At 41.5% G+C, this 17,708-nt stretch overlaps 1 protein-coding gene across 3 annotated transcripts in view; it reads right to left on the bottom strand.

Annotated features, from left to right (window-relative positions):
• The window catches only part of PDE1C (phosphodiesterase 1C), a 350,923-nt gene that overhangs the window by 235,233 nt on the left and 97,982 nt on the right, over positions 1-17,708 (bottom strand). For all 3 annotated transcript variants that reach the window (XM_053466975.1, XM_053466974.1, XM_053466978.1), the window contains exons 2-3: positions 11,875-11,925; positions 10,337-10,502 (exon numbers count right to left, since the gene is read on the bottom strand). In XM_053466975.1, the coding sequence (XP_053322950.1) occupies positions 10,337-10,502; positions 11,875-11,925 (217 nt within the window). The remainder of the gene's footprint in view (positions 1-10,336; positions 10,503-11,874; positions 11,926-17,708) is intronic.

Raw genomic sequence — 17,708 nt, 5'->3', positions numbered from 1 at the left:
AAGTTTCTTATTGTACACTTCATTAATCTGCTTTGAATGTCCTGTTCTAACCTCTGAAAACTACAAAAGGCATTTTTTCACATTCTGTCAATATGGAATCATTTGTATTTAAAAGAAAATTGGTTTGTGATCTTGAAATGTTACATATGAATAATAATTGAAAATCACTTATAACCGTATGTTGATATAATAATGAGTTAGTTATTAGTCATTAATAGATTTCTCCAAACTAGTTCATAAATCACATGGTCTGACACAAATTACTCACTTATAGTTGGCAATAGTGAAGCATTGTGAAAACATTAATATTTTTGAAATATTCACACTTAAGAACAATACGCTATATATTATGTACTGTATTATTTCTTATGACAAATCAAGATCTGCATTTTGTAGGATCACTCTAGTAAAATTTACATACAGAGAAGTCATACCAGATATTTGCTCGAATATAAGACAAGGTTTTTTTCAAGGTTGTCTTATAATCTGATCTCAAATAGAGATCTGACTATAAGACTGCAGGGGACCAGGATCCTCCTCTCTGGCAGCCGGTCAATGTCTAGGCCATTTGTGCAGACAGTCTCCGCTTCTGCTCAGCACCTCTGCTGGGCTGGGGCTTCTATGACGGAGAGCCGGCGTAACATGACCTTCCGGTGAGCAGTCATAGAAGCACTGGCGGAAGCAGGGCCGGCCGAAGACTTAACGCCGCCTGGGGCGAAGTTTAAAACGCCGCCCCCCCCCGCCAACGCCGGGGGGGGCGGCATTTTAAACTTCGCCGACGCCATTATCTACCCCCGCCCCCCCGGTACTTACCTTTAAACAGTCCTGCGGCGAGTCTCCCTGCTCTGCCACGGTGCCGGCTTGTAATGCTGAGCGCCGGAAATTGACGTCACTTCCGGCGCTCTGCATTACAAGCCGGCACCGGGACCGAACAGGGAGACTCGCCGCAGAGGAGAGAGAGAGAGGGGCGCCGAGCGGGTAAGCGAAAACCACTCGGTGCCCCTCTCTCTCTCCTCCGCTTCAAAAAAAAAAAAAAAAAAAAGCGCTTGGGGCGGCAAAGTGCCGCCCCTTCTAAAGTGCCGCCTGGGGCAATTGCCCCAGTCTGCCCCATTATAGGGCCGGCCCTGGGCGGAAGTCCCGAGCAGCAGTGGAGGTTGTCTAAGCGCATCGCACAGACGCTCATTGCCTGCCCCTACTAGACACCAAGGAGTCTGAAGCACAGGGGCAAGTCTGGGGTGGGGTAGAGTGTTATATAGGGAGTTATAAGGCATATCAGGGAGGCAGAGTGGCAAATATGGGGGTATAAGGCATATTAGGGGGCAGAGTGGCAAATAGGGGGTTATGAGACATATTAGGAGGCAGAGTGGCATATGGGGGGTATAAGACATATCATGGAGGCAGTGTGGCAAATAGGGGGTATAAGGCATAAATGGGGAGCAGACTGGCATATCAGGGAGGCAGAGTGGGATATAGGGGGTTATAAGGCATATCTGTGGGGCAGAGTGGCATATAGGGCGATATAATGCAAATCTGGGGGGCAGAGTGACAACCCAGGGACAGATATGCATAACTGGGGAGCAGGTTGGCAAATAAAAACATGAAATGCGTTCTTTATATAAATATAGTTTACATGTGAATGAATATTTACTAGTAAAACACTTTTTTCCTATAGAATATTCAGGCTTTTTCTTTTTTTCCTAAATTAATATTCAAATTTTGGCAAATACAAGCAAATACAGTAATAATTGTAGTTGCCAGTATATATATATATATATATATATATATATATATATATATATATATATATATATATGAATGTATGATTCTTCTTCTAAATGTTTTACCTAAATACATAAATTCCTATCATTAAGTCTAAAGTCACATAAAAAGTTCAAATAAAACCCCTAGCCATGCCTCTAGCCACACCTTCTAGAAGAAAAGTGTCACCCTTAGCCATTTCAAATGTTTTGCAGTATATGTTCAGTTGCAAACAAAACATCAGCCATGAACTACTAGGACATATTAATATTGAAAGCAGAGGTCAGTATAAGTTACCGGTATGAAAAGGGAGAAGAGGAAATGTTTTCATTAATCATCCAGCCTTAATAAATGACCTCCGAACCACTACAGAGGTTGATTTCTCTATTTTTTCTCTTTTCTCCATTTGACATTATGTATATGTACAATATTTTAATATTTCACTCTTATATAATCAGAAAATTACAGTTATCTACTAAAACGATATAAGACAACTTTGCAGTCTTTGGATAAGATGATAAGAAATATACAGGTCCAGCTATTCTCCGGCCTTTTTAATAGATTATACTGTAAAGTATTCGCCCTTCAAAATAAATCAAATGTAAATTATAGTAAAGTACATTTTTGGAAAAGATGCTAACACTATATTTTTATGCTTCATTTTATAGCATGAGTTTACTATCTGTGACGGAAGCCTCCATAAGGGGGCTGTTTGTGTCCCAATATCTTGTTTTATGTTAATGTGTGTTTTGCTGGATATATCCAGCTCTGTGTGTCCAAAATAGATCAGTCTTCGTTTGGTTTTACCCTACACTGAGTCTCAGCGAGTGACTGGGGAACCGGGGAAAGCGTGCTGTCCCAGGCTAAGGGAGCACAAGACAGCGGAGGTAGTCGGTCGGACTAGCCAGCTCCGTGACATTGGTGGCAGCGGTGGGATTGCTTCTTAGTCTGAGGGACACTTCCTTTCTACCGGGATTGACGGACAGGACGGCAGACTTCGGTCGCCTTGACGAGCACATGGATGTGCTATCAGAATTCCAGGGGTTACTGCGGGTCATCCTCTCCTGCTACACCACTGCCTACAGAACAATACCAGAAACTGAGGCAAGTGGTTCGACGGTCACTATGGCAGAGGGCTGTTATATGCCGGGGTCAGTGTCTTCCAAGCTCCGAACAAAAGATTAGAGGCCAGCGGGAACTACGGATGTCATTCCTGGGACAGCAACCCCAGGAGCAATAGGTATCCGAATTTGACAAGCTGGTCCAACAGGAGGTAGAGCTGGAAAATCACTATAGGGCTCTGCAGTGGTATACAGAGCAAGCATATTAGGGAACTGCGAAAGAATGTTCTCCAGAGGGCTATGACTTTGGTGGCCCCGGATTATTATGGGATAGTCTTCAGGAGGATCCGGACTTCGGAAGTACAGCAGAGTGGCGGATTGAGGACATCCGGGATTTCAGGGAGTGGGACCTCCCAGATGCACTAGGACTTAAAGGTGATTTAGACTTTTTACACAGGAGTGGGAACTGGAGAAGACGTATAAAAAACTGTTCGACCGTGTTCAACAGAATGCCGCAGTGTCCAGGGATTTTGTGGATGTTATTGAGTGGTCATCTGAGGATGTTAACCCAGGTGGGGTGGATGGGATTGCGGTCTCCACCCCTGAGTCACAGGGATACTGGGCAGCTAATCCAGATCCGATACCAGAGCTATGTGACTTTACACCACAACCGGATCCAGAGATTGTGGATCTAATTGATTTTACATCTGAGGATGTTGGTCCGGGAGGGCTTGCAATGGGCTTTCCTTCCCAGCGAAAGGAAGAAAGTTTTCTGGGGGTAGTGGATGGGACTGCGGTCTCCACTAGCACACACCCAGCTGAAGAGCTGGCAACAGGGTAGAGCGCTGCTGGCTTCTGCCCTACACCTTCAATGGCTACAGGGATCCAGGGAGATGCGGCAGCCGGCCCATCGCCCCAGCGGCAGCTCACATGTCCGGGAGCGGAGGAACCGGTCCTCCCTCCCCAGCGGCAGGCCGACCCACAAGATTCCCTAACCCCAGCTGAAGCGCTGGCAACCGGGCAGAGCATCGCTGGCCTCTGCCCAGCACATACCAAAGCTGCAGGAATTCAGGGAGATACAGCGGCCGACCCGCCTCCCCAGCAGAAGCAGGGAGGTGGAACAGCCGGTCCATCCCCCCAGCGGCAGAACCTAATTCCGGGACCGGATCAACCTGACCTCCCCCCTCAACGGCAGCAGGAGCACCAGGGAGGGGTTGCAGGAGGCATCCCTCCCCAGCGATACCCGGGAGATGACGCAGCCGGCCCATCTCCCCAGCAGCAGCAGGAGCACCAATTTGGGGAGGGCATTGATGGGCCAAATGAACTGACTGACCCCGTTTGGGGTCTCATCCTGTGTCAGTCCAATTCGGAGGGGGGAGAATTGTGACGGAAGCCTCCATCACTGGGACCACTGGAGACGCCTGACTGCCAGCCTCCTCCCTATTGACTATGGGCCCTGGGTTTGTAAAGGCTTCTGTGGCTACCCCCAGCAGTATCATCTCATCACTGGCTGAGGGGGTTATCTCCAGCAGACAGCCAGGATCTGCCACCAGGGAGTGACCACCATTCTTTCAGTTTAATGTTGTATAAATCAGTCTCCCCCCGATTGTATTGTTAATCCCGTTACTGCCCCTGTTGTCTCTGGGAGGCAGATTTGTGTCCCAATATCTTGTTTTATGTTAATGTGTGTTTTGCTGGATATATCCAGCCCTGTGTGTCCAAAATAGATCAGTCTTCGTTTGGTTTTACCCTACACTGAGTGACTGGGGAACCGGGAAAAGTGTGTTGTCCCAGGCTAAGGGAGCACAAGACAGCGGAGGTAGTCGGTCGGACTAGCCAGCTCCGTGACACTATCCTTATCCTTCTGTCCTTATTTGCCCATAGCTAAGGTTGGGTGGGATCACAAGGCTATAGGCCTAAGTATCTTATTTATTATTTGTCCGGCACAAAGGGATCCAATAATCACTGTGCACTTGGGACCCAAAACCGGCCATCAGTCTAATAACACACTAAGACTAACACACATTGCAAGTAACAAGGATTTCTGAAGGAGTAAATAGCCAATATTCTCTTTTCAAAATTTTATGGCAGCAGTGGTTATATATGAGCAGCCATACACACCCCTATTGCACATTAAAGTTGTACAAGTGCATAACATTTTATGACTGATTCACTTTACGGTAATGAAATGTCAAAATAAATTCATAGATGACTCCTACACATTAAATATTCTGAAAGTAAAAATATAAATATGAATTTACGTTGATACATTTTGTCCCCTAAAGTGGCAAAACAAGTAAATCTTGTTTGTGCACTGATGAGTTATCTCTCAGCATATTTATTATTGTGCATAATATTTATGACAAATGATGAGCCTGTTTATTTGCTTATTCAGATAACATTTCTTGCAAAGTGTTTCACAAAACAAAACAAGCTAAACTATTTTAATTTCAAGGTTCTACAAGGAATTTCATTATATACTTATGTAGCCTTTTGCCTGAGAAATATTTTTTTTCAAATCTCCATTTATTGAGAAAGACATTGTACAGTACAATGGGTAGGCAGCATAAATTACAGTACAAGAGATCCGTGTACATCGAGCAGTAGTCAAAAAAGAGAACCATCTCGTAAGGAGGTAGAAGGCAAATACAATCTACATCGTGTACACAGGCAGATCAAATAATACAGAGATTAATGTTACAGTTTGAGGTGGAAATACAATATCTCAGAACATTGTTGCGTACAGATTTTTGTTCGGAGGTCGATCGAAAATTGACGGTTGAACATAACCGTATTGAACTGAAACAAGTTGGATGGATGGCGCGCCGTCCAGAGCGAGCGCGAAAAAAGTTTGGTAGTATAAAAAAAAAAGGAATTTAAACCTAAAATGTGTGAGGAGGTAAGCAGAGGTCGAGAACCTAGGACTCAAGTACCAGGTCGGAAGGGGGTCCAGCATAGTCACCTAGGACAGTATGAAAGGAGGGAGATATCAGAAATTCCTTCCATGGCAACCATTTCAATCCATTCTTGTACCCGAGGCCCCTGGAGGACATAACCAAATCCTCCATCTGACAAACAAAGTTGACCTTACAGAGCCAGGCCGAGATCGGGGGGGTGAAAGCTTGCTTCCAAAACCGCGGGATAACCGCTTTGGCTGCATTGATTAAATTACCGTATTTGCTCGATTATAAGACGACCCTGATTATAAGATGACCCCCCAAAATCAAAATATTAATATAGGAAAAAAACAAAAAGCCTGAATATAAGACTATAGAAAAAAAGTTTTACTAGTAAATATTAATTCATGTAAACTAATTTTCATATTTAATAAAAGCTATGATTGAGAAAAATATATATTTTTTATTTCCTTTTATTTGCCAACCTGCCCCTTCCCCAGTTATGCACATCTGCCCCCAGGCTTGCCACTCTGCCCCCAGAAATGCCTTATACCCCCTATTTGCCACTGTGCCCCATGATATGCCTTTTAACCCCCTATATGCCCCTCTGCCCCATGATATGCATTATAGGGGGTTAATAGTACCCCTAGTACTTGATAGTGGCCTCTTATATGAACACATACTGGAGTTAGTGTGGTGTAGTAACATCGTCTCTGGGGAGGTCTGGAAGTCAGGTTCGTCAATCGCCTGAATAACCTCAGCCACAGCCGACTATAGGGGTTGTATGAGGGGGCATTCAGGGCCGGCCCTACAATGGAGCCGACTGGGGCAATTGCCCCAGGCGGCACTTTAGAAGGGGCGGCACTTTGCCGCCCCAAGCGTTTTTTTTTGTTGTTTGTTTTGAAGCGGAGGAGAGAGAGAGGGGCGCCGAGTGGTTTTCGCTTACCCGCTCGGCGCCCCTCTCTCTCGCCTCTGGGGCGAGTCTCCCTGCTCGGTCTCGGTGCCGGCTTGTAATGATGAGCGCCGGCTTGTAATGACGGCACCGTGGCAGAGCAGGGAGACTCGCCGCAGGACTCTTTAAAGGTAAGTACCGGGGGGGGGTTGGGGGTAAATAATGGCGTCAGCGAAGTTTAAAATGCCGCCCCCCCCGCGTCGGCGCCGGGGGGGGGGTCGGCATTTTAAACTTCGCCCCAGGCGGCGTTAAGTCTTCGGCCGGCCCTGTGGGCATTCCCACCAAAGATGGATGTAAGTACCTTTACCCGGCTCTGCCTGAGAAATATTTGACTGCCGTTTGCAGCAGAATAGAATAGAACATTTGCATACAGCAGCATATTGGATCCCAATTTTACTCACTATGCTCACTTAGTAATGTTGATTGCCCAGCATCTGTACCCCAGTGACTTTGCCGCATACTTCCACAGAATTGCCACAATTTTAAATCCAGCAATAGAACCTTATTGTAAGAAATGTATATTTTCTTTGTTGCATATAATCACATTAGTGATGAGTGTATAAACATAAATACAAGGAACATATGTTTTTTATAACTTCTGAATCTGTAGAAGATGTAGAAAAATGGAGACTTATGAGATAATCCTGTAAATAGAAACTCTAACACCTATTAAGTTCCATGCTTATCCCTGTTGTATAGTAGCAAAAGCCGTTCAGAACAACTGAAACACACAAAACTTGATGAGAACTGCCACCAGTGACAGACTTTTCTCTTGCAGGGGCATTGTATCCCAGAGCCCCAGTCACTAGTGCAAAACAAGGCTGTACATTAATGGAACATGCACATTGTGCTGCCACACTTCACTGTCTCTTGAGTTGGACTACTAGGCTGCTACACACATGGGTATATTTCAAGTGGTGTAAGTCTCAAACGGAGGAGAATCTCTTGTCATATTCCACACTATATTTTGGAGTATCAGAGGGCAATCCATAATATTGCATCAGAGCACAGTATTGGGATTACATCTCCATTGAATAGGGAGGATTGGACAGTGATCTCTCAGCTAGTGGCAGTCCTTAAACCATTCAGGGATGCCACTGAAAATTTAAACTCAAACACTGCCAGTCTGGGCCATGTAATCCCAGTGTTCTCCCATGTAGGCAGCAAGATGGATGTGTTCCTTGAAAACCGTGAGGCTGTTCAAGGTGGCACTCTACATCCTGACGTAGCAGCCATAGTCAGGAAGCTGAAGGATCTGCTAAAAGTACGTCCCGAAATGATGCTAGCGTGCCTTTGCGATCCAAGAATTAAGGGAAAGCTAGCAATCAAACTGAAAGTTCTTAGTAGCTACCAGGAGCAATTGAATCAAAAGGTGCGTGACTGGCAGTGTAAAAGGGGAATGCCATTAGAGGATGGAGAGCTGCAGTAGGAAGAAGAGATGATGTTGTCTGCTACTCCTAGCAGCAGCATCAGCAGCAGTGCCGCAAGCAGCACAACACAGCTGAGTGGAGCAGCTGCGTTTTGGGAAGAGGCACTTGGGAGTATAGTCGGGCCCACTGACAGAGCGAGCAGCATAAAGGAGAGTAGTGCTGCTGAAATGGTGAATTTCCTTCTGTTTACCCTCTTAACTACTGCACTCTCATAAGAAGGACAGCTGTTCTGCCAGGAGAGCCCCCTGCCGGCGACCCATAGAGTCGCACACACAGACCTATAAATCCTGGCGCCAAAGCTGCTGCGGCAATGTGTTTGTTAACCCCTTATATAAACCCCTGCTAGGAAACTGGTGAAAACTAACACGAAGAATTTATACGAATATTCGCCGGAACCGAACACAGGAACGGGCGAATATTCATAGAATACGAAGATTTTTTTCCCCCCGAAGATGAACATAAAGACTTCACCAGCGCCGAAGTTTATTATTAAGAACTAAGGGTATTCAGACTTTTGAACAGAGGTGATTTTTGTTGCCATGTTTTGTTTTATGTTTTTATGATTGTGACATTCTGTTATAACCTACAGTTGAATATGAATCCCATAACAAATAAAAAAAAAATGCACTTTGCCTGCTCACTCATGTTTTCTTTAAAAATAATACTTAATTAGTTAATTATACTTTATATATAGTTAGCGTGTGCATGTGCAATTTATACTATTTGTTAAATGCTCAGATATTCATACTTTCAAGCTGGTTATTATAAGCAAAAATTAGTGATCTCAGCTGTGAGTTATCCTGTTGGCTCAGATCCAGCAAAATAAGCAATAAGTCTATAGAGAGCTGCATGGTTCTCATCTGAGCTTTATACAATATTAATTAACATCCAAATTACAATTAACACTGTTCACCAGATGCCAGCCATCCCAATATGTACAGGTCAGTTATGTTAGCGTAACTTAAGTCTTAAATCCTGGCTGTCCTGAATGGTGTCTTAATTTTCAACTAAGTATGCAAAATTTGGGACATGGAGCATGTCTGAAATGAGTGATGGGTGACATGATTTTAATATACACCTATACTGTATAATGTAGTTTTTGCAACATTTCTCAAGTACCATGGAAAGAGGCACATTGTGACATCATGCATTATGTATACATTATGACAAAGTTATATATGAATTTATTCCAACTGGTATATAGTAACTAGCATCTGTATGCATCTGCTATTCATTGAATAAGGATCAAAACTACATCTTTATACATGGGGGATGTTGGCTGTGCATGTGTGAGTTTGAGCCATAATCCTCTCACCAGTGTCAATGCACATATCTGCATACAGTGAATTCTAAGCTAGATCACAGAACAGTTTTTAGTGTGCGCAGATCACACAAGTATAACATTTTACTTATACATTTGATACTTCATTTGATAGAGCAGTGTAAATATGACACACATTATTTTTAAAGCTGTACTTGGCAACCCCAATTTATACAATTTAAAAAATGGAAGATATGCATGAGCATTAACTTTTGCCACCATGAGGTCATGAATGCCCCAGTCTATACCACCAGAAACAAAGAAAATTAGAGTGATTCGCATTGTACTCTTTAGCAACACAGTCAACAGCAACAAAAAGTAATAATTATGAAATATCCTTACCTTTAAAAAAGTAAAAAGCACAAGCATTACACATAATCATTGTCATTAATGTACAAACCACAAAATTCCAGGGAAAATTGAATTTTTGCACATGTTTATATATATATATATATATATATATATATATACCTGCACTATTTTAGACCATTTGATCAACCTTCTGCTAATACACCTGCTGCATATACATACACATTACATTTATGCATGAGAAGATTAAGTGAAACAATACACAGTTTTTTGGATCACTTGAAATTGTGCAATAATAATATAATACAGCTGTGCTGTAATCCATTTGAAATGATCTGTTTGTAGCATTACCCCGCATAACCATCCAATTTCCTGGTTATCATTAGCATTCATTTTTTGCCCTTTAAATCCTAGACTTAATTTAAAAATGGTCTCCAGATTACATGAACCATAATATTGAAATTATACTAAAAATTCTGCATTCCATAACACCATTTGTTCAATTCTAAAATTTTTGACTAAGGCCCATTATTTTTAAATCACATGTAAATCATCCTAAATTTAGATAGGAAGTATAAAAAAAGAACCAGAGCTGGAATATGTCAAACCTGATTGATGTTTTCGGGATGGCATCTGGACTGTCAACCTGTGGCAATTCATCTGCTAGAATTTCTTCTGGACTTCGAGAATCTGCAGCAATTGTTGGCTTTTGCTTTTCTTTGAGATTTAGCCCACTGATGATTGTGTTCCACAGGCTGTTCTGGGACTTAGACCCTGGGGTTTAACAAAGCAAACGTTTCAGAACTTTTATAATAAAATGCCCATGAAGGTTTACATTGAATATCTGTACAAAGGTGTATTGTAGAAAAAAGCATGGATTATAAATGAGTGCACATCTGTTAGAAATCTGTTGTTTCTCCTTCCATGTCTGGTACTATATAAAGAAAAAAAGTCTCATAATTTCCAAATGTTTTTCATAATAGGTCTGTCCCTCTGCTCTCTAAGATTGCCATGTTTGGTGTGTACGAGTATTTTTGTCACAAAGTTCTACACTAATAATCTTTTTTTTTTTCATTTTATCTAGTTCCATAATTAGTTATCAATAAGTATCAAAGTGACCTAAAACCCACCAATGTCACTGAATACATTCTTAAACAAACCCCTTAAAAAACTCTTTTGATAATTTAAAATGTCAGGGTGCATAATGTATAAGGTAGGACCAATCATGAAAAAGGGCATTCCGTAAATGCTCTCTATCTTTGGTATTTTAAAATTAATCCAATCCTAATGGAAAATCAAGACATGGAGGAGATTTATACATTGATAACTGATGCCACACTTCCCCTTCGGGGTTACTGTACATGTGCATTACACATTGTACACGTCCCAAATATTTGCCATGAATATTGAATATATCATATTTGCGTGACTGGAAACATTAGGGGATGTCTGTAACTGTCAAGAGTAGCTCAGACATGGATTACTGTGCTTAGCTCATAGAAGATACTATGAAGTGATGAGGCTCCCATAAAAACCAAAACAACTCTGGGATTTTTAGTTTGTGCAAATGGTTAGTTACATCACATTTGACCCACTTATAGAAGAGGACAGATTTAATTTCTGTCCAGTGGTTCAATTATATTCTAGAAACTGGACTAAATTGGGTAAAAAATAAGGTGTAATGCAATTATAATGGTGGTGTTCTTTTAAATATATTTGAAATAGATCAACTGTTATCCATATCTAACTTTACCTAATGTGGAAGACCACTGACTCTGGGTTGGAGATAAAAGTAAGGCTCTCATCTGCCCAAACTCTTAAACTACACTGCCACCATGTGGGTAGATTTGATGTAAAATATATCCATTTAGCACTGGGTTTCATTGCTTGTGCATTTCCTGTAAGTAGAATCATTTTATCTTAAAGATGTTTCATATGCCTAACAATAATTGTTCATCCAAATTATGTACCGATATTAGTATAAACCAAGAACTTGTTGCATCCTATTTTGCTAATAACCTGTTAAGACTTAAGTAAAACAGACCTGTGCAAATTATTGTATTTGGTATTTGCACAGAGTTAGCCGTAGGTTAAATTCAGCATTCTCAGATACAAATTAAAGATTTGCAATATGATGGGCACTTACTTGCAAATCTTGCCAAAGGTCGGGCATTTTTGTCACCAGCTTCATTTGCAACTGGAATAAAATATTGAAATCCATGTTATAATACACTGCAAATTACACACAGAGCAAATCTCAATAGCCAACGAATTACCTTTAATCTCATAGCCAAAAAATTACCTTTATATTTTAAGTTAAAATTTCTTGCTCATTTGCATATTTTTTTTTAAATAACTTTTATGAAAGCTGATTTTCTATCTTGTGCAATGATGTACATTGTGTATTTATGCCCCCAGCCCTACGTTGTGTATTTACCCCACCAGACAGACCCATATTATGTATTTATCCCACCAGACAGTCCCCTAGTATTGATTTATGTGATGCCATTGTGCATTGCCCCAGCCAGACCCTCCTTTAGTATCATGTAAGCATGATACCCAGATTGCATCCACCGAACCTGCCTAGCACCCATATTGGAAGCATAGGACTTGCCATATTTGTCCCTGTGGCATCTTTGCAACCAAACAGCATGCCTGTGGCACATTTGCCCCCAAACAGCCTCCCCTGGGCATATTTGCCCCCAAACAGCCTCCCCTTGGCATATTTGCCCCAAACAGCCTGCCTGTGCCATTCACGGATACTCATTCATTCACATATTCACAGATACTCATTCATTCACTCATTCAGATACTCATTCACATTTACTCATTCACAAATATTCATTCACAGATACTTATTCATTCCCTAATTCAGATACTCATTCATTCACTCCATCACACATACTCATTCATAGTATTATGTTTTACTGAATGTCAGGAAGATTTGATTTAATTATAATTGTTTTCGAATTTAAACATGCATGGGATAGGCATATGACTTCTGGCACAGACAGGATGCTACAGGGGTAGAGGTGTCACAGGAAGGCTGATAAAGAGGCAGCAGTGGCACAGGCAGGCTATTTTAGGGGCAGCGGTGGCACAGGCTGGCTGTTTTAGGGGCAGAGGCCTACCACATCAATGTATGGCTTAGTGTATAGTTATAGGGGTTATGCTGCACTAGAGCCATTGTCTGGCTTAGTATATAGTGATGGGAGTAACGCTGTACCATCATCAATGTTTGACTCAGTTTAAAGTGATAGGAGTTATGCTGTACCATAAATGTACAATAAATGTTGTTTTTTTAAACACATTTAATTTACTTAATCGCACTTTCTCACACACTGACTTGCACCCTTCCTCTCTTGCTCCCCCTCACATCTCTCCTATCTGTATCTGCAGCTGCATAGAGAGATCAAAGGAGATCAGAAAACAGCTGGAGGGAATGAGTGAGACAGGACAAGGAGGGCAGAGAAGGCTGGGAAAAATGGGGAATGGGTAGAGAGAGGACTAGGGCAGGGGACACAGAGAGAGCTAGAGGGAGTGTGCAGGTGGCACAGACAGAGATACTTATTTTTGAGCAACAAATTTCATTTCCAAAAGGGGCTTTCTTCAAATACCATTGATCATTTTATCTAAGATGAAAAATTGAAAAAAAAACACCTTTTCTCACTTTTATTTGAAACATTTTACTCATCCAAAAAAAGCTAATGAAAAAACCTGCTGAACAGATTCTACTATTTGTCCTGAGTTTAGAAATACCCAATGTTTCTATGTTTTTTTGCTTTTTTCTGCAAGTTATTGGACAATAAGTACAAGTAGCCCCATGCGCTATTTCGGGTATCTTTAAAGCCGGCCAATGCAATTTACCCCATCAAGCCATATATTTTTGAAAACTAGACACCCCAGGGTATTTCAAATGGCATTTTAACCCTTTTCATGCACTAATTCTACTACCACCCTTTGTCAAACTTTGTGGTAGTATTTTATTTTGTGTTTTTTTATCACACAAATATGGATTTACAGCTCCTGGTGTATGTGACCCCAATATATGTTCAGCAACATCTCCCGAGTACAGTGATACCACCCATGCATGGGTTTGTCTGGTGTTTGGGGGCTAAAAGGCAACATTTGGGAAGTGTGCTTCCCCCCCCCCCATTTTGGTCAGTCTGTGCCTCTGCCCTATCTTTGAACCCGGCCACTCCAATTTACCCCATCAACCCATTTTTTTTAAATTTGACACCCCTTGAGTACTTGAAATTATTTTACTTTAACTCTTTCCATGTCAATATTTTTGGGAAGATACAATGCTTTTTTTTTTTTTTTTTTTTTTACATTTTGCTGTTACTAGACGGTTCCTCTGATGCATAATTATTTTTAAATGTTACCACTTGGGGTTGCTTAGTTAGGGCTATAAATACCCTATTAACCCATTGTCTGTCCCCTTTTCTATTACCAGGGGCACATTCATCTGTATTTAAAATATACAATATACTGTATTTAAGATATACAATAGACCTTGTTAAGTATCTCTCTTCTTTTCCCACAGGTTTTTTTTTTCTTAGTCTTCAGTGGTTTATTTGCCTGTATCTCTGATATCCTTTAAATATCCACTGTCACTGGTATTTGATAACATCCCATAGGATCATAACTGGAAGGTTTCTCAATTAATGATAATGTCATGTCATTTTAACTAAAAGCCACATAGTCAAAGAGCATGTTCAATTTCTGAACTTCACCATCATGATATTATTAAATGTCCATATTTAAAACAAAAAAAAAATAATATGTCATTAGGGTTTGATTTTTTTTTGCAAGAAAAAGTTTCCAGAATGAACTTTAAATGTGTTCATTTTTTGGCGGCCTATATTTAAATCATTATAACACACCTATCAAATGTGTGGTGAAAGAGGGCCCCATTTAACCCTTATTTCAAAATAAAATCAATATTTCAAAACCATTTTTTTCCAAATCTGGTAATTCTTCCCCTATGTGCTATTTGGGGCATCTGGCCAATGCAATTTACCCGTTCAAAACATGTACCGTATTTGCTCGATTATAAGACGAGGTTTTTTTCAGAGCAAATGCTCTGAAAAATACCCCTCGTCTTCTAATCGGGGTCGTCTTCTAATCAGACCTCAAATAGAGGTCTGATTAGGAGACTAAGATCCAGATCCCCCGCACCGGTGCGGGGAACTCTGATCTCTGACAGCCGGGGAAAGTATACGCGACGGACGCATACAAACCCCCGCTGCTAGCCACACCTCCTTCCGGCTGCAGTGAAAGGCGACGTCAACCCGCTGCCCCGGCTGGAAGCACCGGTAAGAGAGGGGAGAGAGGGGGGAGAGCAGGGGAAGGGGGGTGAGAGAGGGGGGGGAGAGAGTGTGTGTGTTAGTTAGTTAAATGGGGGGATAGGGTGTGTGTGTGTGTTAAATGGGGGCATAGGGCATTTCTGGAGTGGCGTTAATGGGGCATTTAATAGAGCACTCTGCCTCCTGAAATGCCTTATACCTCCCTATATGCCACTCTGCCCCATAATATGCCTTTTAACCCCCTAAATGGCAGAGTGGCATATAGGGGTATAAGGCATTTCTGGAGGCAGAGTGCTCTATACAATGCCTTTTAACTCCCTTAATGCCACTCTGCCTCCTGAAATGCCTTATACCTCCCTATATGCCACTCTGCCCCATAATATGCATTTTAACCCCCTAAATGCCAGAATGGGATATAGGGGTATAAGGCATTTCTGGAGGCAGAGTGGCACATAGGGGGTCAAAAGGCATACCATGGGGCACAGTGGCATATAGAGGGTTAAAAGGCATATCATGGGCCACAGTGCCATATTGGAGTGGCAAGCCTGGGGGCAGATGTGCGTAACTGGGGGACAGGTTGGAAAATACAAGAAATAAAAACAAAAAAAAATATTTTTCTCAATCATAGCTTTTATTAAAAAAAATAGTTTACATGAATTAACATTTACTGGTAAAACTTTTTTCCTTTGGGGTCGTCTTATATTCAGGCTTTTTCTTTTTTTCCTAAGTTAATATTCAGATTTTGGGGGGTCGTCTTATAATCAGGGTCGTCTTATAATCGAGCAAATACGGTATTTTTGAAGACTAGACACCTCAGGGTATTTCAAATGCTGGTATTTTAACTCTTTCCATGCACTAATTCTACCACCAGCCTTTGTGAAAGTTTGCAGTATTATTTTTTGTGTGTATTTTTTGTTGTACTTTAGGTATGAATTTACAGGTCACACAACACCCCCAATATATGTTGTTTGGGGGCTAAAAGGCCACATTTCGGACGTGTGCATTTTTCAAATTGGAAATTAGACATGTGGTCATGCTGTAAGAAATTATGCCCCTCTTACAGGGATATTCTTTTAGGGAATGTGTGAGGAATAAAGCACAAATACAAGCGTATAGAAAAATGTATATTGATAATGAATTAGGTCACTGTTACAGGTAATAAAACATATAACATACAGAAAACATTTGCCAATAACACAAAACAAAAGGGATACTTAAGCACATTCTTGGGAAACCTCTCTCAGCTCACAGGCTTCTCACGAACGCTATCTTGCGTAGCTTCGTTCTGAGTCTCCTGACCCAGGACACTTCTGTTCGCTGCGCTCTCCTTTCTCAGACTCCTCTTTCTCCCAACTCTTCTTTCTCCGACTCTCCTTTCTCTGACTCTCCTTTCTCTCAGACTCTTCTTTCTCTGACTCTTCTGACTATTGCATCCCCTAACTAGTCATCTCAGAATTCCTTGTACCTCCCAAAAAGTGGTTCACCCAACCCCTCTTTCCAGAGATTTCCTGTATGACCCAATTATGGAGGAGACAGGTAGTCTATGCAAACATGCACACAGTTATGTTAATATACATCGGCTTCAGTTGTCTGACTCCCTGTGGGGTATCCCACCTCTGTTGGAGCCTTCGTTCCAAACCCTTTGTAATGCATTACTATGCAAATTACCTTACATTGTAAAACCAGATATCTCACCTTATAGAAACCCAAATCGTCCCCAAAACATTATGCAATAAATGTAATATCACATTTTAAAGGCACCCTTCATTTCTTACAATGCTTCCATGTGTGTTAATTGGGACATTGTTGAACCCGGCCAATTCAATTTACCCCATCAAATCATTCATTTTTTAAAAGTAGACACCCCATGGGCATTTAACATTCCAGTATTTTAACTGTTTCCATGTGATTACAAAGCTGGGCTCCATTGATGTGCATGGTTGAATGCAGTACCTGTATTCAACCTGCAAGTGGAGCCAGAGTTTTCAGGAGGGTCTAGTGAGACCCTCCTGATATCTCTTTTCAACTCCTCATTTAAAGAATGCGCCGCCATCTTGCAAGTTGCAGAATCTCGCAGTGGTGGTTGTGACCATTTTCCAGACACCATTGAATCAACAATCGCCTACTAAACTCTTTTAAAACAGGCGTCCACCGCCATATAGTGTAAGGCGGATATTGATGCCGATCTCGGTGTTGCTGAATGCCTCGACATTGAGGCATTACAGCAATACCGTTTGGGTGCAGAAAGCGAACGTAGTTTGAAGTCATGACGGTCCTGGCACGTCAATGGTCGTAAACCGTTTGTTTTCACGTGACATGTCCGGACCATCAATTGTCATCAAGAGGTTAAACACAGGACTTCCCAACTGATCTCAAGTATAAACATTTGTATTAAGCCTAATTATTAACTATAGTGAGCTGTTGAGATTAGTAACCTGCTGCTTAGAGGAGTGAAATTTATTAATTCCTATTGTTGACAAGGAAAAACATGTACTTTTCTCCTGATGACAGATTTAAAGGGTGTTCATTAGATCAGTTTAGCATTTGAAAAAGAAACCAAAATAAATTTTACCTTGCTACTCAAGAGCCCTGTTCATTATGCATATTCATGTGACTGTGTTTTACCATAAATGGAAACTAAATGCTAACGAGATTTAAGAACTTTGATTAA

This window comes from Spea bombifrons, chromosome 5 (assembly GCF_027358695.1).
Source record: "Spea bombifrons isolate aSpeBom1 chromosome 5, aSpeBom1.2.pri, whole genome shotgun sequence".
Taxonomy (NCBI): Eukaryota; Metazoa; Chordata; class Amphibia; order Anura; family Pelobatidae; genus Spea; species Spea bombifrons.
This window is presented reverse-complemented; position numbering and strand designations above follow the sequence as displayed.